This window comes from Alnus glutinosa, chromosome 14 (assembly GCF_958979055.1).
Source record: "Alnus glutinosa chromosome 14, dhAlnGlut1.1, whole genome shotgun sequence".
NCBI lineage: Eukaryota > Viridiplantae > Streptophyta > Magnoliopsida > Fagales > Betulaceae > Alnus > Alnus glutinosa.
In genome coordinates, this window is record NC_084899.1 from 1,761,401 (window position 1) to 1,779,816 (window position 18,416).

The 18,416-nt window shown below is 36.8% G+C and overlaps 3 protein-coding genes across 3 annotated transcripts; 1 reads left to right on the forward strand and 2 right to left on the reverse strand.

Annotated features, from left to right (window-relative positions):
• Positions 1-349: 349 nt before the first annotated feature.
• On the reverse strand, positions 350-4,773 carry LOC133857984 (translation machinery-associated protein 22). Its single transcript, XM_062293386.1, has 7 exons — positions 4,450-4,773; positions 4,258-4,338; positions 2,596-2,645; positions 2,379-2,460; positions 2,233-2,300; positions 2,059-2,142; positions 350-657 (listed from the first exon to the last, which is right to left on the reverse strand). Exons 1-7 carry the CDS (start codon positions 4,595-4,597, stop codon positions 601-603), a joined length of 570 nt encoding a protein of 189 aa, XP_062149370.1. The 5' UTR covers positions 4,598-4,773; the 3' UTR covers positions 350-600.
• Positions 4,774-6,690: 1,917 nt separating this feature from the next.
• On the forward strand, positions 6,691-8,040 carry LOC133857466 (LOB domain-containing protein 22-like). The gene is made up of 3 exons (XM_062292741.1): positions 6,691-7,152; positions 7,402-7,589; positions 8,001-8,040. Exons 1-3 carry the CDS (start codon positions 6,691-6,693, stop codon positions 8,038-8,040), a joined length of 690 nt encoding a protein of 229 aa, XP_062148725.1.
• A 3,317-nt stretch (positions 8,041-11,357) lies between these two features.
• Positions 11,358-18,024, reverse strand: LOC133857315 (WD-40 repeat-containing protein MSI4-like). The gene is made up of 15 exons (XM_062292532.1): positions 17,723-18,024; positions 17,507-17,570; positions 17,119-17,205; positions 16,939-17,001; positions 16,569-16,634; positions 16,367-16,441; positions 15,637-15,712; positions 14,916-15,123; positions 14,221-14,302; positions 13,957-14,030; positions 13,689-13,800; positions 13,486-13,560; positions 13,203-13,279; positions 12,250-12,349; positions 11,358-11,686 (listed from the first exon to the last, which is right to left on the reverse strand). The coding sequence occupies exons 1-15, from the start codon at positions 17,929-17,931 to the stop codon at positions 11,576-11,578; spliced, it is 1,479 nt and encodes a 492-aa protein (XP_062148516.1). The 5' UTR covers positions 17,932-18,024; the 3' UTR covers positions 11,358-11,575.
• Positions 18,025-18,416: the final 392 nt, after the last annotated feature.

An 18,416-nucleotide genomic window follows, 5' to 3' on the forward strand; every position in this document is an offset into this window, starting at 1 on the left:
CTTATCCTCCAACAAGTAAATGCAAGAATGGTAAATATATATATCCGAGATGAAAGGAAAAAATCTTCCAATCAACACTAGGATGTCTGCGTTGGAGAGCTACAGTAACTGACAGGCAGTCACCCTACAATCGGATAAACAGTTATCTTTCTTATGATAACATCATGTACACAGTATCAATGGAAGGATTTTCCCTTAAGATGGGCACTCCTCTTTTAGCTTCATGCACTCACAATGAGAAGAGTGGTAGAAGCCGGATATAGAAATGCTAATCTTAATTCTACCAATTTAACTTAGCAGCTTTTCTATTACTTCTCCGTAAGATATTAACAAGAATACACAACAAAAGTAGATGGCAAAGCACATCCATTAATATAAAACACAGTTCAAACTGCAAAAGCATTTACTATTCTCGACACAAAGATATAACAAGAGATCGTAGAGAGGGCCGAAAACTCTCACTGGGAGTAGATCCTTGTAACATTAACAAGTAATTCTGGCGCCCATCTACTCTCAGATACAGGAAATCAGATTAGGAGTCACAAAAGGCAGGATGAAAGGTACCACACTCCATTTTATTTATGTGCCATGATTTCAAAATCAAGCAGCCGGCACCTTTCTTCCGTCTTCAATAAAGAAAATTGCCGTTTCTGGGACCTGAGAAGAGAAAGAAAATGTATAGCTAAACACACCCTGAACACATGTTTAACTTCTTTCACAATAAAATATGGAATTGTTCATGAATAGAATACACAATATGAGAAGATAATCGTACGGAAAAAAAAATCAAGGGTCAAGCCCAAATAGTAACTAAGATAACATCACCCAAAACAACCAGATAAAGAACCTGCAAAATTATCTGAACCATTCGTCCACTGTTACAAATTCAACTCATTACACCCCGTTGAAAAAATACATCCCTAAAGGCTACAGCCAATATCATATTCAGTTTTAAAATAATCACAATTCATTTCTGATAACAAAACAAAACAAAACTCCCAAAATTATAATGCCTTCAATGTACTAGAGCTATAAATTGAATACTGTATTCCTAGTATTCCACCATTAATCCAAATTCAGAAGTGGCCAAAGTCAACTTAAAATTTTGGATTATAGCTCTAGTACATCAGAAGTGACCAAAGTCAACATAAAAATTTTCAAGTTGGGTAGAAACTTAGCTCTCTATAGAAAAAGAATTGAGCAGCATTGGTTTAAAACAGGGAATCAACCTTTCAATGAGTATTAAGATACATGTACGAATTCAAAAGTAGAACAGAACAGGTGAAAACAATTATACCCAGATGCCCTCACCACAAACTAGGATCGCTATTAGCAAATCCCCAATCATGATTAGCCAATGCAAAAACCCAATTGAGGCTTTGGAGAACATGAAATCCATGCCTCTGACTGCCAAATCAAAGAAGCTAAGCCACTATATATGTGTGTCTCTAATACCAGCGAAATAGTTGATTCAAATCAATGTCAACAGAAATTAGCAAACTCATTTGCAAATGAACATGCAACAAGAACAGCAAGTATTCAAAGTGCATGGTCCCTTTGCCTAAAACCTAAACTTTGGACAGAGTTTGTTTAGGTTTAGGTTGAAGGACACATTATTCATATTCTTATGTTGATAAGCTATGTTGGGATGAGAATATATTAGTCAATACAGGCAGCCCCATCTGCTTAGTTTCTTGTGACTCTAGTTTCAGCTGAAGTTCTCTATATACAAAAGGCATGACCTTTCTTATGAAAAAAAAAAAAAATGATAAGTAATTGCAATTTATTAAAAAGCGCAAAGGGGCGCAACCCTTATACACGGGAAGTATACAAGAGAATCCCTAAAAGGGACGAACAGAGAATAAATTTAAAAAGTCTACATAATTAAAAACACTCAAACTATGATGGGGCGCTATCCAAAAATATAATGTATTGACCTTTCTTATGGCAATGACCAAGTAGAAAGTTTCTGCTGTTTAAATACAACAATATGAGAAAATAAACAAGCACATGTCTAGCCAACACATAACATTTGAAGAAAGAAATAAGGTATCTTACATCAGGCCAGGTCTCTGTAATGAACTCCACAATGTCATAAGATATGTCCCCTTGAACATCAATCTGCTCCTTCTCAGTAGGCCCCTGAAAACGCCATTCCAAAAATATTATAAAAGATCAGAACCATTTTTCACCAGAACAGATATTCGTACTTACTGCCAAAACCTATCATACCTTAACAACAGAAGCTCCTGTAGCAAACTTTTTCCCAAGCTTCTTTGAAGCATCACTAAGTTTGACACCTGAATGTAATCATAGGAACTGTGTTAATGACGACGATGAGACAACAAATTTACAATTTAAACCAGCATAGTGCTCACCAAAAAGCTCCAGCCCTTTTACAGTGGTGATGCATTTTCGCTTGTTACGTACAACCTTTTCAATAACTACTTCTTGCTTCTCCTACAGAAAAATCAAACAGCAATTTCAATCATATTGAACTCGATTTTTCCTATCATCTTATATTAAATTACTGGTTTCATGCAAACCAGGTTGTTTTTCAGAATCCAATGGAACAAATAATTTCAGAGCTCTTACTTTTTTCTTTATCTTCCCACCAGGAAGACGTTTTACTTCTTCCTTTGGCGCTGAAGTAACCCCAACAACCCAGAGAGAGAGAGAGATAGAGAGAGGTAAAGAAAGTCAGCATAGTTTGAACTTGCAAGTCGAAGCCAAACTTTATGAAAGAAATAGAACTGATTAACACCATGAAACATATATATTATCCAAAATTCAACCAACAGCTGCCAGAGGACATCACAATTACAAAAATAAACCAGGTAATGTCATGTCTAAGTACAGAGAAAAGTATCCAACTCTACGAACCCTATAAAAGTAATCTTTTATAGTGTCAACATAAAAAAATAAATAAATAAATAAAAGAATTATCAACTTAAAAAAAAGGCATAATGATCTTCTTTCAAAACTAGGAAGACAATGATTTTGACATTTTAGTAGCACAAAGTGCATTCAGCTAAACTAATAATATAACATTATAACCTTTTTTGCGTATGTGGTTTTTCAAAAGAGATATGGCCTCATCCTAGTGGTTGGTACCACGTCCAACAACACAAATTGATGCGCAGAAACACTTGCAATGATGCCTCATGTGAATGCTATGAGTACTATAAATTCTTTTGCTATGTAAAACCCAGATAAACAAAATACGTTGTCAAGTTAACCCAACACAGCTATTAAGTTCATTAGTCATTATTTGAAAATCGGTTGCCCCTCCAAGAAGGGTTTTGGCCAATTAACACGTATGAGTCTCTAACTAAATGACAGGTATCGTTCAGGAATCCGGAAGCATCATTATAAGGTTAAGGGCAAATCATTGTCTCCTGACTCTTTTGCTGATCAAACTTCCCTCAGTTTCCAACCATGAGTTGTAAACCACAAAGGTGTCTGCATATTGCACGTTATCACAAATTGAATGATGCTACACGCACAAAAACCTTTACACAATAATAAACATTACAAAATGTCCATAGATGCCCATATTGGCAGTGTCATGCCATTCGTTTTAAATATGTGGCAGCCTACACATCATGTATGTTACAAAATGACTACCTGCTCAGCATGCAAAATGCATGTAATTGCAGTGCAATACACTAGGCATGATAATCTAAGGCTCTGTTTGCTTCGACATACAAACATATTTTCAAGGAAAATGATTTGTTTTCTATTATTTGGTTCGGACCCTGAAAATAATTCTCTAGTAATGGATGCATCGAAAATCTCTAATTTAAAACCAACAAGAACCACAAAAAATCTGTAGCCAATGTTAGCTGTGATGGCGGTGAGGGGGCACAGGCTTGGTCTAGAAAATGACTGAAGGTCAAGCCGTTTTCCGCCTATTTGAGTATACGTTTCCTTTGGGTAACAAACTCCAGTTGTACCAATTAAATTAGAATACAGATCGCATTTTCTAGAAATATTTAATGCGGAAACGATAGGAGCCTAAGTGCCAAGTCAGTTTGTAAAAAATATTTCTTTTTGGTTTTATAATTTCACAAAGAGCATTTTTTTTTCTTTTGTAATAATTCCACAGATCAGGAGAGCAACTATGATGGGCATCCCTAAAGCCTGTGCTTAGGATATCAAATCACATAGCTATTGTTTCTTCTTCTTCTTTCAGTATAAAGCATTCAATCAAACTTTCTCCAAATGAAAATATCAAAACCAGTAACAAAGGCATACCTGAAGGAGTAGCTCCATCCGAAGACATACCAGTGGACTGTAACTGCTCGGTAACTTTATCAGCTTCCTTCGCATTCGCCTCTGCGAACAAAAAGCACATATAATTACTTTAACAAAATTTAAACAAAAATTCAAAAGAATAAAAATAAAAAATAAAAAATTTGCGAAGAATTAGGTTAGGGTTTGCCACACCTTTGATGAGATCCGGGTAAAGGTTCGGGGCGTTTCGGATCAACCAGGGCTTGCATTTTTCGAAATCGGGTCCGAACTCGCAGTACTCCGCCGGCAAACTGCATGCCGGACAATACAACACGCGAATCGGTTGGGGCTTCTCCGACATGATTAATCTCTCTCTCTCTCTCTCTCTCTCTCTCTCTCTCCCCCTAAAAGTGATGGTTAAGGATCAAAACGGTGCGTTTTTGCGACGCAATTTGTTTTGTGTTGGTGCTGTGCCTGTGCCGCCTCTTTTAGGCCTCGGCGAGGCGTTAACGCAAAAAGGTTGCGTTTCTATGGTGAAGCATCTGAGGAAAAGACTCGACGTCGTTTTGGGCATGGACATATTTCCGGGTTTTGTAGACGTTTTGGATCCTCCTTTACCAGCCCATGAACATGTATTTGGGCAATTGGGCCTATCGAACCTTTTTCCAGTGGTTTGTTCCAATATTTTTGTTTTGGGAAAAGTACATATAACCCCCTCAAACTACCACTTAATTGTCAATGTACCCTCTAAACTACCAATTGTGTCAATCTCCCCCCTTAAACTACCAGAAAATGTCAATGTCTCCCCTAAGACCAACAAAAAGACAAAAATGACCCTAATTTTTTTTTAATAAGACAAAAATGTCCTCATAAATTCAAAAAAATTAAAACTAAAACTAAAAAACTTAAAAAAATTAAAAATTAAAAATTAAATTAAATTAAATAAAAAACGAAAAAAAAATTTTAAAAAAAAGAACAAATTTTTTATTTTTTTTTTTTAAAAAAAAGTAAACAAAAAATAACTGATTTTTTTTTTAAAAAAAAAAAAACAAATGAAAAAAAAAAAAAAAACCAATTTTTATTAAATTAAAAAACGAAAAAGAACAAATTTTTTTAAACAAAAAAACAAAAAATAACTGAAATTTATTTATTTAAAAAAAAATAAAACAAATGAAAAAAAAAAAACAGTTTTTATTAAATTAAAAAACGAAAAAGAACAATTTTTTTTTAAAGAAAAAAAAACGAAAAAACAAAAAATAACTGAAATTTATTTATTTATTTTAAAAAAATAAAACAAATGAAAAAAAAAAAAACCAGTTTTTATTTAATTAAAAAAAACGAAAAAGAACAATTTTTTTAAAAAAAAAAAAAAAAAACTGAAAATTATTATTTAAAAATAATAATAAAAAACAGTTTTAATTTTTAATTTTTTTGTTGGAATAATTTTTTGTTATTTTATTTTTTTTAATAATTTTTTTTTTAGTTTTTATTTTATTTTAATAATTTTATGAAGGGCATTTTTGTCATTAGGGGGACATTGACATTTTCTGGTAGTTTAAGGGAGGAGATTGACACAATTGGAAATTTGGGGGGTACATTGACAGTTATGTGGTAGTTTGAGGGGGTTATGCGTACTTTTTCCTTTTGTTTTTTTTGGAAGTAAGTCCCAATTCTTGGCAGCTTTAGAGCCGGCGACCATTATGGCATATATAATTTTTCTTGCAATTAATATATATAAGCTCTTGTAAGTAAACAATTAATGATACTTTTCACAATTATTTTAATAATTTTGCATCGATGGATGTAATGTGTTTTAAGTGATTTTTTTATATCACTTAATTTTTTATTATTTTTTAAAAAAATACGTTACGTCAATCAATACAAAATTAATATAATAAATAAACTAGTGTGAAGAGTAGCATATATTACTTATTTAATAGAAACGATCGGATTGTTTTCCTTGCTAAGATTTGAATTTTCTTCAAAAGTGTAGGATAGTTTCCAGGGTACTACATCTTTTACTATAAGTCTCTTATAAATTGACGAAGCAATTTATATCATACTTACTATGTTAGCCACTAAAATATAGACTGTCACATGATAATTCACACTGTACTTACCTCATTTACAAATTAATTTGACAGCCCACTTTGCTAATACTCCGTCGGTTTTTAAAATTTGAACTGTCACGTGAATTTGTAACGAAGCCGTAATAAAAGCTAGGTTTTGTCAGGTAATTGCAATATCTGACTCCATTTAATTCTGGATACCAAAATCTGACGCCATGCATTTCACTCATTTAAACCACTTCTAAATCCATCCGTCTCTTAATATAATTTCCATTGCTTCGATCTGCATGCGTTGCTCTCTGTTTGGTTAGGAAGAAAAACAGTACTAGTTTAATTTCCCACATTTTCTCGATCTTCTACTGTGAGTGCTTTTAGAAGACGTAGAATGAACAGGGAGGGTGGAAATCCTCAGGCATGCGCGTCGTGTAAACATCAAAGGAAAAAATGTGACGAAAGCTGTGAGTTGGCTCCATACTTTCCGGCTAACCGGTATCGGGAATTCCAAAATGCTCACAGGCTCTTTGGTGTGAGCAACATAGTAAGGATCATGAGCGCAGTAGTTGAGCCACACCAAAGACAAGCAGCTGCTGAATCAATACTGATGGAGGGCAATGCATGGAGAAATGATCCGGTGCATGGCTGTCTTGGGATTGCCCGCATCCTCAAGTCCCAGATTGATTTTTATCAAAACCAACTTGATATTGCCAATCAACACCTTGCCTTTTTCCGGGAGACAGAAAAGCAGAAAGTGGAAGGCTTTCTAAATGCTCCAACTCCAACCCCACTACTGCAGCATCATCACCTTGATGGCTTTAAGTATCTCACTCCAATCCTGCCTGATCACCTAGTAAGAATTTTTGGAAAATATATACAATACTTCTGCGGCATCTTCACCAATTGACTTAACGTGTTTTAAGTGACTTTCTACTAATCACTTAAAACACGTCACGTCAAAAGGGTGTGAAGAATAGCATTTCTCTTTGTTAAAATGCATGTTGCATGAAGGAAAGTTTCGTCCTTTTAGCATTTATAAGTGAATTAAGCAACTGATAATACTTTCTCTGACTAGTTTCTTATGGTTTCTATATGGTTCTAGCCTAACGACTATACATGTGACATGAAAAACTCAGAGGAGGATGGATATTATAACTATAAGCTGCCAACCTTGGAAGAAGGTGCAGATGTGAAACCCTTTGACATCCAGCCTGTAGATCAAATGTTGGAATGTTATGATCAGCATGAGAACATTGTTATTACAAGTTTCAGTGGACCAGGAGAATCCAGGTATTGATGATCAATTTGGTGTTCTTTTAATCATCAATGAGTGATTGCTTGGCCACGTCCTTAATTAATTATATTTGTAGGATGTTCGATTAAGATTATTTGATGACATTACGTAGTACTCTTACCAGATTAAGATTCCTTAAACTTGGCTATCCAAATTATACGTAATTCGGACAATTCCATGTAGATGGAGCTGCCTAGAGCCGATGGGCCTCACAGTTGAGCGACCTCCTCTCTTTGGGGTTGCCCGAATTGCAAAGATCAAATACTTATTCTTCTCTTACAATAAGTTCAAATCATCTCATATATATATATATATATATATATATATATATATATATATATATAAAAAATTGTCTTTAAGTTATTTTGGTTCAATTGATATGATAAGTTTGATTACTGTGCATGCAGCAGTATTGTTTCCAAAGCCCATGGTAAGCAGCCTATGTAGTGTGTTGATGAGGAAGATGCAGAAAACGAGGCAGGATCATCTACAAAAGCGTAGGAAGATAGAGACATCTAGGATGCATGAAGAAGTTTTCCTTAATTGTTCTCTCTCTTTTGCAAGAATGATCATAAATGAAATTATGGGAACAAAAAAAAATAATGCTAATATATTTGTGTGCAAGAAGAGAATCATCTAAATTTCAAGTAAAATGGAAATGATCTATTTTAAAATTTATATTAAATTTTACAAATTTAATAATGTATATATTGTCACGTCATTTAAAATTAAATGTAATAAAACAAAATTTAGACCATAAAAGTAAGGGGTTAGACCAAAGCTAAACTATAATGTGGGTTAGACCTCTTTTCGACTTCACGTAGATTTGTGTTTTGCAAATCTAGGTGCTTAAAGTAAGCTTAAAATGATTGCATCTTTCATACATGGAGCTCGTGTTAAACTTGTCGATATTATCTATAATAATTATATAGTATTAAAGCAAACTGGCCAAAAGATGGGGGACTCTTGAAAAACAATGGAGAAAGTCACCGAAAATCACCGGGAACCAAGAGCCTCCTATGTTTAAGTTAACAGAATATTTGAGAGAAAAATGGAATGAAGAGAGAGTTAGGAAGGAGGGAAATACCTCTTTCCTAAAGAGGGTGACTCTTCACTATATGTGATTGAGTGCCTAATTGTTTGCCGCGTAGCAAGCTGCAATGATGCACTAGTTATATATAGGCATGAGGCTCCTAGGCTTTTTCAACCTTTCTATTGAGTGTGCCCTTTATATAAGATTGACCTTAGGGTTTGGACCTAAACTCATTTGTTTTCATATCAGTTGCCGTCATTCCCATGACCGACATGTTCAGTTGGTTGGGTGTTGCGAATCTTGCCTTCACTTGCAATTGGGGTTGCCTCTAGCCTTCAATATTTATTTATTTATTTTTATTTTTTTTTTGAACATCACCTTCATTACTTGAGAAAAGCCCTAAAAGAGATTACACGAGATTACAAGAGACCAAAAGGTCTACACAAATACAACAGTACAACAGAAGGTGTTAACACCGCCCTAAAGGCGGAAGCACTGGCCGAAGGCCATGGTAGTGAGTAGAGATAAAGAATCTCTACCCACAAAGTCAGGGAAAACCCGACTTAAAGCAGCTATCAAGTACAACAGTCTAATATTATATGAACATACAAATTGGACCTCTCAATACAATGAAGCACAACCCAACTAAAGATAAGAGGCCTGGTCTAGCTTAAAGCCACCTAAAAGCCCATACAATATTAGCCCATTGCAAAGATACACTGTGAAAAGACAAAGAATATACAATCCAAACAAAAAACTCCACTGCCATCGCCGGAAAGGGCCAGTCACTACCTGAGTCAGCGCGTGCGACACACGCGCCATATCCCGAGACTCCAGCAACACCCAACCACCACGGACCACCACCAAACAGCCACAAGGAAGGTCGGAGAAACAAAGCACAGCCCTCACGCGCCAATCCAGGAACCAAGTTCCCAGTGCGTGCAGGCCACGCGCCGGTCAGGGAATAACGACGCGACCTCCGTTTGTGACAATCGGACCGGAGGACGACGGCGGAAGCGGCTGCGAAGCGCGTGACAGGATAACACCGGTGGAAACGCACAGATCTGGCACTCAAAATAAAACAGAAAACACACAGCCAGAGAAAACGAAAACCACCGAGGACTCAAGAAAACAACCGGATCCAAACCAACAACACACTGGAAGTTTCCTACCGGAAAACAGAAAAGAAAAAAAAAATAAATAAAAATAAATAAAAATAAAAATAAAAATTCCCAACCCCGAAGAGTCGAAAGAACAAAAACCACACCGAAAACAAGTTCGGGGGAACTAAACTCCCTACCCTAATGGTAGGAAGAAAAATCAACCTCCACTGGTGAAACCATGGAGGGACAAAAAACTCCAAAGCTTGAGCTTGGAGGACAAAAGACCTGGAGGAGGGGGCGTAAAGCCTCCCTCCCCCGGCGAACACGACTCTAACAGTAACTCTCTCTCTCTAGCCTTCAATATTAAAGGCAAAGCATCGACAGTCAGGTGCTTAGTTGGGATCGTCATTGGAGTGCCCAACACGTGGTGTGGATCTCTGCACCCGAGCTCGTAGCTCAGTCCTTGTCAAATCATTTTCAGGTCATCTTCAAAACTTAACTTGTCAAATCATTATTCTTTATCAGGTCGTGCCCTGCGACAAAGTCTTTATGCCTTTAAAACATTTGTAGTGAAGTCATCAAACAGACGAAATCACCAAAATCAAACGATTTTACTCAAAATTTCATCCGCAACAGGCTCTTTACTGCGACAGCAGATTTGCGGATTGTCTAAATCCCTCGTTTGATGAGACGAGAGCAAATCGATCGTCTCTTATTATTTTACAATTTTTTATTTCATTTTCGCGGGCGAAGGTCGTTGATAGTCATCCTCCACCGGTCATCGATCTTTCATTTTCGCTGGTCGTCGAGGAAAAGTCAGCCTTCATGGAAAGCCAGTCCTAGTGGATCTAGAAGCAGAGAAGCGGGCCGTCGCGCGTCCACCGGTGGATCTAGAAGCCGGTCGTCGAGCCTCCACCAGTCGTCAAAGGTTGGGTCCGGTGGAAGTCTGGATCTAGAAGGGTCTTCGGTTGGGTTTTTTTTTTTTTTATTTATTTAGTTTTTTTTATGGTTGGTTAAAAGGGTAATAAAAAATAGTATTTGTTTCGAAGTAGAAAATATTTGGAGAGTATAGTATTTAGAGCTTTTAAAAATTGGGTAACTAAAATAACAAAAGTGATATTCAAATTTTAACGAGTTCGTTACAAATGCTCTTAGGTAGGCAGGGCAAGGCCGCTTCTTTATAGTCCCGCGTCTGTAGGGTAACATCCACCTGGTAGAAATTCCAAAATCGTAAAAGTCAAAGCCCATCACATGATGTTCTCCAAATAAAAACATTTCAATGATAAAGATTAGAACCTACAAAATGATTGTCACCAAATAAAAGTATCACGTTGGTGTCGTTTTTATTTATTTATTTTTTTTTTAATAAAAATAAAGTATTGTAACTCTCACTTAACCCAAAAGTAAATTATTCGTGCAATTTTTACTTTTTACCCTAGGAGAATGCAACAGTGGGGTTTCGAACCAGTGTCTTCCGAATGAAAGAGATATATAAATGTCGGTGAAATGCATCCCAGCCAGCAATGACAATCCTAGCAAGTCGGGACATCTAGCTTCCCGAGTGGCGTTTTATCTTGGTAATCGAGGAGAGCTTCATCTGTTCACTTATTTTCTACAGAAGCTCAAAATAGACAAGAAATGTGTAGCAACTATGCTGCTTTTGATTTGCTCAAATGTGGCTAGAGCTTAGTTCAAGTTAGTGATCATCCTGGAACTTGAGAAAGGGTTGTAGACTTGTCTTCAACAATTACTACTACAAAAGACATTGTTAGCAATTTCTCCGCCTAAATACAAAAACAGAAGCTACAATCAATTTCCTGAAATTTTGCTGGGGTCGTAAAAGTCCTTAGGATTCTCGAGGCTTTGAAGCACAAGCAACCACATGCGACTTGAACTTATCCAGCTCTGCAAGAACCTCCTCTTCAGGCCTGTAGATCAAATCACTCATGCGCCATATCTGCAGAGATTAATGTCAGTTTTGTGAATCAACTCAAGTCACTGAAAACAAACTTAGGGAGAAATTCTATATGACAATAAAAATATTGAAAAAAAGGATGAGAAAGGGAAAGTAGTGGTTTTTCTTCTTTTTTAGTTTTTTGGCAAGGAGAGAGGCGGGGTTGTTCAAGTTGCTATTTAAAGCTTTTCCATCCCATAGAGGACAAATTCAATTAGTGGATGATTATTTCTGGGGAAGGGCTAAAATTAACACTTTCATCACTCTAATGCTATTCAAATATTATTTTTTTTGTTGTAAGAACACTATAGAACCATCTTGTGTAAATGCTGCACATTGATATTACAACAAATTACGGGACATCTATCCAAGCTTATAGCTTCTTCATCTGTGTCAATCTCAACACTATCTCTCATAAGTTTCCCTCATCTTTCCCAGTGCGCATGTTTCAAAGACTTAAATGGCAATAATTCCTTGAACTAATTTCCCATCTGATCACCCTATATGTTCACATATTATAAAACTTATGCAAGCAAATAATAAAATGAAAACCAAAAGCATCATACCTGTAATGTCCCTCCTCCACCAGTAGTATCACAATCATCAGAGACGCTAACAATAGTCCATGGATCAGATGCATTCCAATGGAAATCAACAACTTTGTCCCTGCATAAAAGCGAAGACTTTATGAGTAAATCAGTCAAAACACTTTAAAAACACCTTGAAGAAATGCATAATTATCCAATCAAACCATATAAGCCAGGACTGAAAAGGAGTGCAATATTATATGCTGGGCATCTCATAACAAGGTCAGTACCCAGTACAGGTCCCACTTGAGTGGGATCAGGAAAGAGGTGGCTTGGATATGGTCCAATCCTTCAACCTTTTTTTTTCTTGGGCATAAACCGACCACTCTTAAGGCTCAAACTTGCACACTTGCGTTTGACAGCCCAAGACGTTTGCCATTACACATAAAATGGCCCCTATGCTAGGCATCTCATAACAAGAGTTGAAAATTTCCGAATGTAAAATCAAGCAAGGGCAAACTTTTGAAATTGGAACATAAGAACCATTAGAGATAAAATATGTCAAGCAAAAGGACTTTTGACCACTACCATTTCACGAAAAATTTTGACAGCTAAGTGTTTGCAAAGGTTTCTGAGTGCTATCAACATGGAGATCACACCAGATCAGCAATAGTCAAGTCAGCAAAGTTCTCATGGACGGGGTGTGTATACACGGGTAGCATGGTGAAAATCATAAAACAAATATACAAATGGACATGAAGATGAGATGGAAAATACAGGATAAGAAAGAAAACCAATAATTGAAGGGATATGAAACAAAAACCAAGTTCAAATGAGGAGCATTTTGAGTCAGGTCAATGATGGCCTGGTTCAGAATAAGATATGGTCCAAGATACAACAGAATGTTAAAAATAATCCTGTAGCTGAGACCCTATATAGCTGGAGATTCTTTCTCAGGGTAAGTCAATGGAGTGAAAAAGGCAGATTCAAACCTGTGCCCAGCATGCTGAAAAAACAAGCCTGGAGGAGAACTTGGACTTCTTGTTGCTCGCTCTACCTTTTTACCAACCTGCAACATGAAATAAAAGATTGTCAAAGACAAGGAAATAGCATGCATGTTAGCGAACATACCCAATATCAACAGTGGCAAAATGACGACTCCGACACAAAAAAGACAAACATGTTCATATTTGACTGCTTGAAAGGAAGGACCTATGTAATCCCAGAGACATAACAGCAATTAAACTCAGATAAGTACAGTTCAAAAGTTTCCACCTTCTCGTAATCCCAGATGTTCAAGAGACCATCCTCTGCAGAACTTCCAAAGACAGATGACTTGTCCGGAGACCACTGGAACAGGAAACATACTTCAGTAATAAAAAAAGTTACAAACTACCAGTTTGGACAACAGATATGCCTCATAAAAAGTAGACAGTATGAGACTTAAGAAAGAAGAAAACAAGAAGATTCATTAATACCTGAACACAAAGAACAGCAGCTTTGTGACCCTCAAATTTATATATAGGTGACCCAACTCCATTTGAAGTGAGATTTCGGCGATCAAACATACGAACAGAATTATCTGCTGACCTGTAAAGAGATTACAACAATTTGAATGTATCTACTAATTTTCGGTATCTCCCCCACCCCAGTGCAAAATTAAGCACCATCAAACCCAGAAGAGTATCACATACCCAAAATACAGTGAGACGATAAAATTGAAAGAAACATGAGATTACAACATACCCAGTTAGAATAAGGTTATCATCGTGGGGATTCCAATCAACACAGTGAAGATCAGCATTATGTGCCTTTTCAACCTGTCAAACAGAAACAAAAACAGACAAATATAATCAACAGAAGCCGAGAATTTATCTTACAGAAAATGTCACCGATTCAAGAAATAAGTATTGCTGCTAGTGCATAGCCAAAGTCATAAATGGAAAACCCAAAATAACAAAAAAAGCATTAAGGAGACCAAAAATTTAAAAAGAAAATTGGGCACATAACCTTAACAGCGGGGCTAGAGCCAACTCGTGCATCCCATAATATGAGGCAAGAATCATCTCCTACACTACAAAACTCCTGTGCACTTCAGCAGAGATATAAAAGCGTTAGAAATAGGACATTTCATAAACCATAATAGCTAGTAAGCTCACTGCTATTAAAGTCAAAATAACAGTAGAAGTTACAATGAAACATTTTAGGTCGTGCTCATTAAGAGGGAATTTAAGGTGGGAAGTGTCAATTCCCAGAGACTGACAGAAATTAAGTTTATTGTTTGACAAGATTCATGATAACCACAATCAGGTGAGCATCCCCATTCCCATAAAATGCAAGAATCCAAACTGCTACCTCCAAAAGAAGAAATACCAGTCCCACATTCAATATGGTGTATCGAGAATACTTTCATTTCCAAGCAATAACAATGTCAACACTCAGGAAATCCAACTCATATACAAAGTATAATGAATTAGAAACCATCAGAATTTAAAATTTCGCAGCAACTAAAAAGGCTTTTTACAGCCAGCAACAGATAGATAACATAATAGACAAATTTAAAGATGACGCTTGATAATTAGAAAGCATGAATGAAATCCTATAACTCCATGTGTGACATGAAAAGTGAAACTTAAAATGGCAAATTATGAGCAAGAATAACAAACCACTCCTATATAAATTCAACAAAGATCATGCAAATTTACCTGGATGGACAGAACGTCACATCTTCAACTGTTTCTTCATGCCCAAGGTAGATACCCCGTGGTCCAACAGAAGGGCCATCAGCAGCTTTATCATTGCCTTCCCCAGGTTTAGTGTTTTGTTTAACGATTGATCCACTAGATCCTGGAGATGTGGCCGCTGTCGATATATGGTCCTGAATACTCCACAAAACCACCGACTTGTCCTTCCCTGTAATAAGAATCTTATTCTTCAGATGAAAACCTTTTTTTCTTTTTCTTCTTTTTTCTTTTTTCTTTTTTTTTTTTTTTTTTGTTTTTTTGATAAGTAAGAAAATCTTAATGAAGACAAAACTCATTTCTATTAAGCATAATAATAAAAGGACATAGCATGCAGGAACTCCAACAAATTTATAGGAGGCGACATTCAACAGGATTCATGAAGGGACACATCCATACTATAAAACGTGATATAACAAAGATTACACTTCCTGAACAAGATAACTAGACACATCTTGCTAAAAATGCCAACAAAGATAAAGGATAATTCATGCATCATATGATATCCTACACTTGGAAGGCACCATTAGCTCACTCAAATTACCTCCACATTCCATCATTGATATTGAAAAGTGTTAATTCATAACATCTCAAGCAGTGGAAATAAAGAGAGAAAGATTTTAGCAATAGTTTCTACACTTCATTGAAATAGTAGAAATAACTTTTAAAATATATAAACAGTCACCTCCAGAGAGCACATAGGGTTCAGTACGACACATTGCAAGAGCAAATTCTGCATTATCTTGATGTCCAGTCAAAATCTGCAGGAAGCAAAATTCAATGTTAATATCATGAAAGAAAGAAGCATAATCAGTACAGGCCATACAAAAGAGACAGGTTTTTTTTTTTGACAAGTTGGTCCAGAAGATTAACTAAAAATTCGTGCCACTGATATTTCATTTTCTCTGTACAGATTTCTGATTTCACCTCTCTCAGCTATTCGTGTATTTTGAGGGATACCCATCCCCCCCCCCCCCCCCCCCCAAAAAAAAAAAAATGCAAGAACTTATGAGAACATCATAACAATATAGATTTAATTTCTTAAGCTTTTGGAGTACACTTCCACATACCGCTGTTAAATTTTTTAATAACATATTTTCTTGCTTACAGATATATAAACAATAGCTTCTTCTAATGGAAAATAACTCATGCATCCATAAGGACCTGAACCCATGACTTCACCCACCATCCCATTCCAAGGACGATGAAGGTGCCATTTAGTCCAAAAAGAAAGTATTAATCGTAGCATTCCAAAAGCTAAGGAATCTCACATCACAATACTGATCCAAAGTGAAGCTTTTCCCTCAGATAATAATGAGTGAATTTGCCATAACGGTAAGTTAAAAAGGATTTAAATAAAGGAAATGGGCGTTTAACAATGAGGGAAAAAAAACATTCTGACAATAAAAATGTACCAAATCTGGACGAGAATTGGTAGCTCCAAGGACAGCATGGCGGTTAGGTTGAGCTTCGACATCCCAAATAAGAACCTGAGTTTTAGTATATCCAATAATTAGCAACATTAAAATTTTCAGGTTAATGAAACGTAGAAATCAAAGACAACTAAAATATACTCGATCCAAAGTATATACATGACAAACTTCATAAAAGACTTACATCAGGACTGTCAGTATGAGTAGCCACTATCTTAGAGTTCTGTGGGAGTTCCCTGATTCTGTTGACCTGCAAAATGGTATTAACTAATTAATACAATAAGCATCAAGGGTTCCAATAATAAACAGGTACCTCCATCATTTGCAACAATGGAGACAAAAAAAAATAAAATTGAACAAGACTCAAAGCAACGAGCCTTTTCACTGGAAAAATTACAACTGTAGGATAGCTATTTCCTTCCATTTTGCACAATAACAGTAACATGCTTTTAAATAGGATTTATAAAAAGTACCCAGGAAAAAAAAAATCCAGTTCATGTTTTAGTAGATGGGTTATTTTATACGCATGAATTTGGTGAATGGACGGCTCATACCTCTCCAGGATGTATGATGGTTTTGTACTTCTTTACAAATGGCGAGCGCGCTTCTTCATTGAACTGAAAAATAAAGCAATTGATGGTAAACAAAGAATTTAGTTGCATGCATAACCTCGTTGGAGTTAAAGTAGTGCCCGAGAAGGAGAAAGCAAAAAACATCACAAAACAATGAGTTACCTGGGATATGTGCTCTGCGGCTGCAACCCTAGGTTTGACAACTTCACAATTCGCAATGACCAGAGTATTTGGAACACTACCGTCAGTCTGAAAACAAAAGAAGAAAAAAAAAACAATAATAAAGTGAAGAAGACCAATAAACTTGCTTTGTACAAGACAATCTAATATCAAACAGCGGCATTAGCATCAGAACAGAACAAAATAATGCGAGGGATTCACTAAGGACAAACGAGCAGTGAGAAAAACACTTTCCCTACGCAATGGAGCGGGGGAAAAGGAAAAGAGTGGAATGGGAAAAGTGAAGCCGCATATCACGCTCCATTGCCATGGTATTAAGCTCTTTGCTTCACAGAGCAGTGGCAAACATACAGACACCTAGCAAACTTGCCTGTTCAGAGAGATAGAGACGCTGGCGATTCTTGTAGGTAGCTTGCTCAAGCTGCGGACCCCACCTGCTCATAGCAACAACAAAACGATTAGGCCCTTAACAACAAACAAGCAAACAGAACACAAGCATAAACCCTGAGAACTAGAAGACAAGCTCAAAACCCTAGAAATGACTCTCAGAGACAGAGAGAGATATTGTTTGTGGGCGGGGGGCTACCGGCAAGAGAGAGAGGGCCAGACGAGGTTGTGGTTGGCGAGCCAGTCGTAGAGGACGGGGACGAGCGACTTCCACTGGGTGTACTTGTCGTCCACGCTGGGCTGCTGGGCCTTCTTGGCCTTCACTGCCTCCTCTTTCTTCTCCTCCTTGGGTTTGGGCTTCCGGCCCCTCGTCTCCTTCTTCTTCACGATCTGCGGCTGCGACTCCATCGCTGCTTCACCTCCTGCTCCTCCCAACTACGACACTGTCCAACTGGATCTCTCTCTCTCTCTCTCTCTCTCTCTCTCTCTGTTTCTACCTCTGCGTCACGCATTTTAAAACACTCTGCTAAACACGCCATAACTGGGACTGTCATGGGCCGGGCCCTGGTCCATTAATTAAGTCCGATTCCGTCGTCCACTCGCCCAGTCAAATGTGAGAGAGACGGAAACCATGTTAGTTGAAGGAATTAAATTAAACACTTGTCAGCTCGTAGTGTTTTATAAAAAAGACAGTTAGTTGAAGGGGGTTAAATATTATTTTTACTCTTTTTTTAAAAAATTTATGGTTAAATACATATTTGTCCCATGTGCTTTACGAACTTTTTTTTTTGCCCCTTCAGTTTTGTTTTATAACAAAATTGGTACTTGTGGTATGGCAAAAGACAGAAATGGTACTTCCGTCCAAAACTAACGTCCAGCCACATCGTCTTACA

Coding starts and splice junctions, on each gene's coding strand:
- LOC133857984 (XM_062293386.1), bottom strand. CDS start 4,597: ATGTCGGAGAAGCCCCAACCGATTCGCGTGTTGTATTGTCCGGCATGC. Junction 2,461..2,595: donor GTGGGAAGATAAAGAAAAAA/GTAAGAGCTCTG, acceptor ATTTTTCTGTAG/GAGAAGCAAGAAGTAGTTAT. Junction 2,143..2,232: donor CAGGAGCTTCTGTTGTTAAG/GTATGATAGGTT, acceptor TGGCGTTTTCAG/GGGCCTACTGAGAAGGAGCA.
- LOC133857466 (XM_062292741.1), top strand. CDS start 6,691: ATGAACAGGGAGGGTGGAAATCCTCAGGCATGCGCGTCGTGTAAACAT. Junction 7,153..7,401: donor CAATCCTGCCTGATCACCTA/GTAAGAATTTTT, acceptor ATATGGTTCTAG/CCTAACGACTATACATGTGA. Junction 7,590..8,000: donor AGTGGACCAGGAGAATCCAG/GTATTGATGATC, acceptor CTGTGCATGCAG/CAGTATTGTTTCCAAAGCCC.
- LOC133857315 (XM_062292532.1), bottom strand. CDS start 17,931: ATGGAGTCGCAGCCGCAGATCGTGAAGAAGAAGGAGACGAGGGGCCGG. Junction 13,801..13,956: donor GATAACCTTATTCTAACTGG/GTATGTTGTAAT, acceptor ATCTCTTTACAG/GTCAGCAGATAATTCTGTTC. Junction 11,687..12,249: donor GTGGAGGAGGGACATTACAG/GTATGATGCTTT, acceptor TAATCTCTGCAG/ATATGGCGCATGAGTGATTT.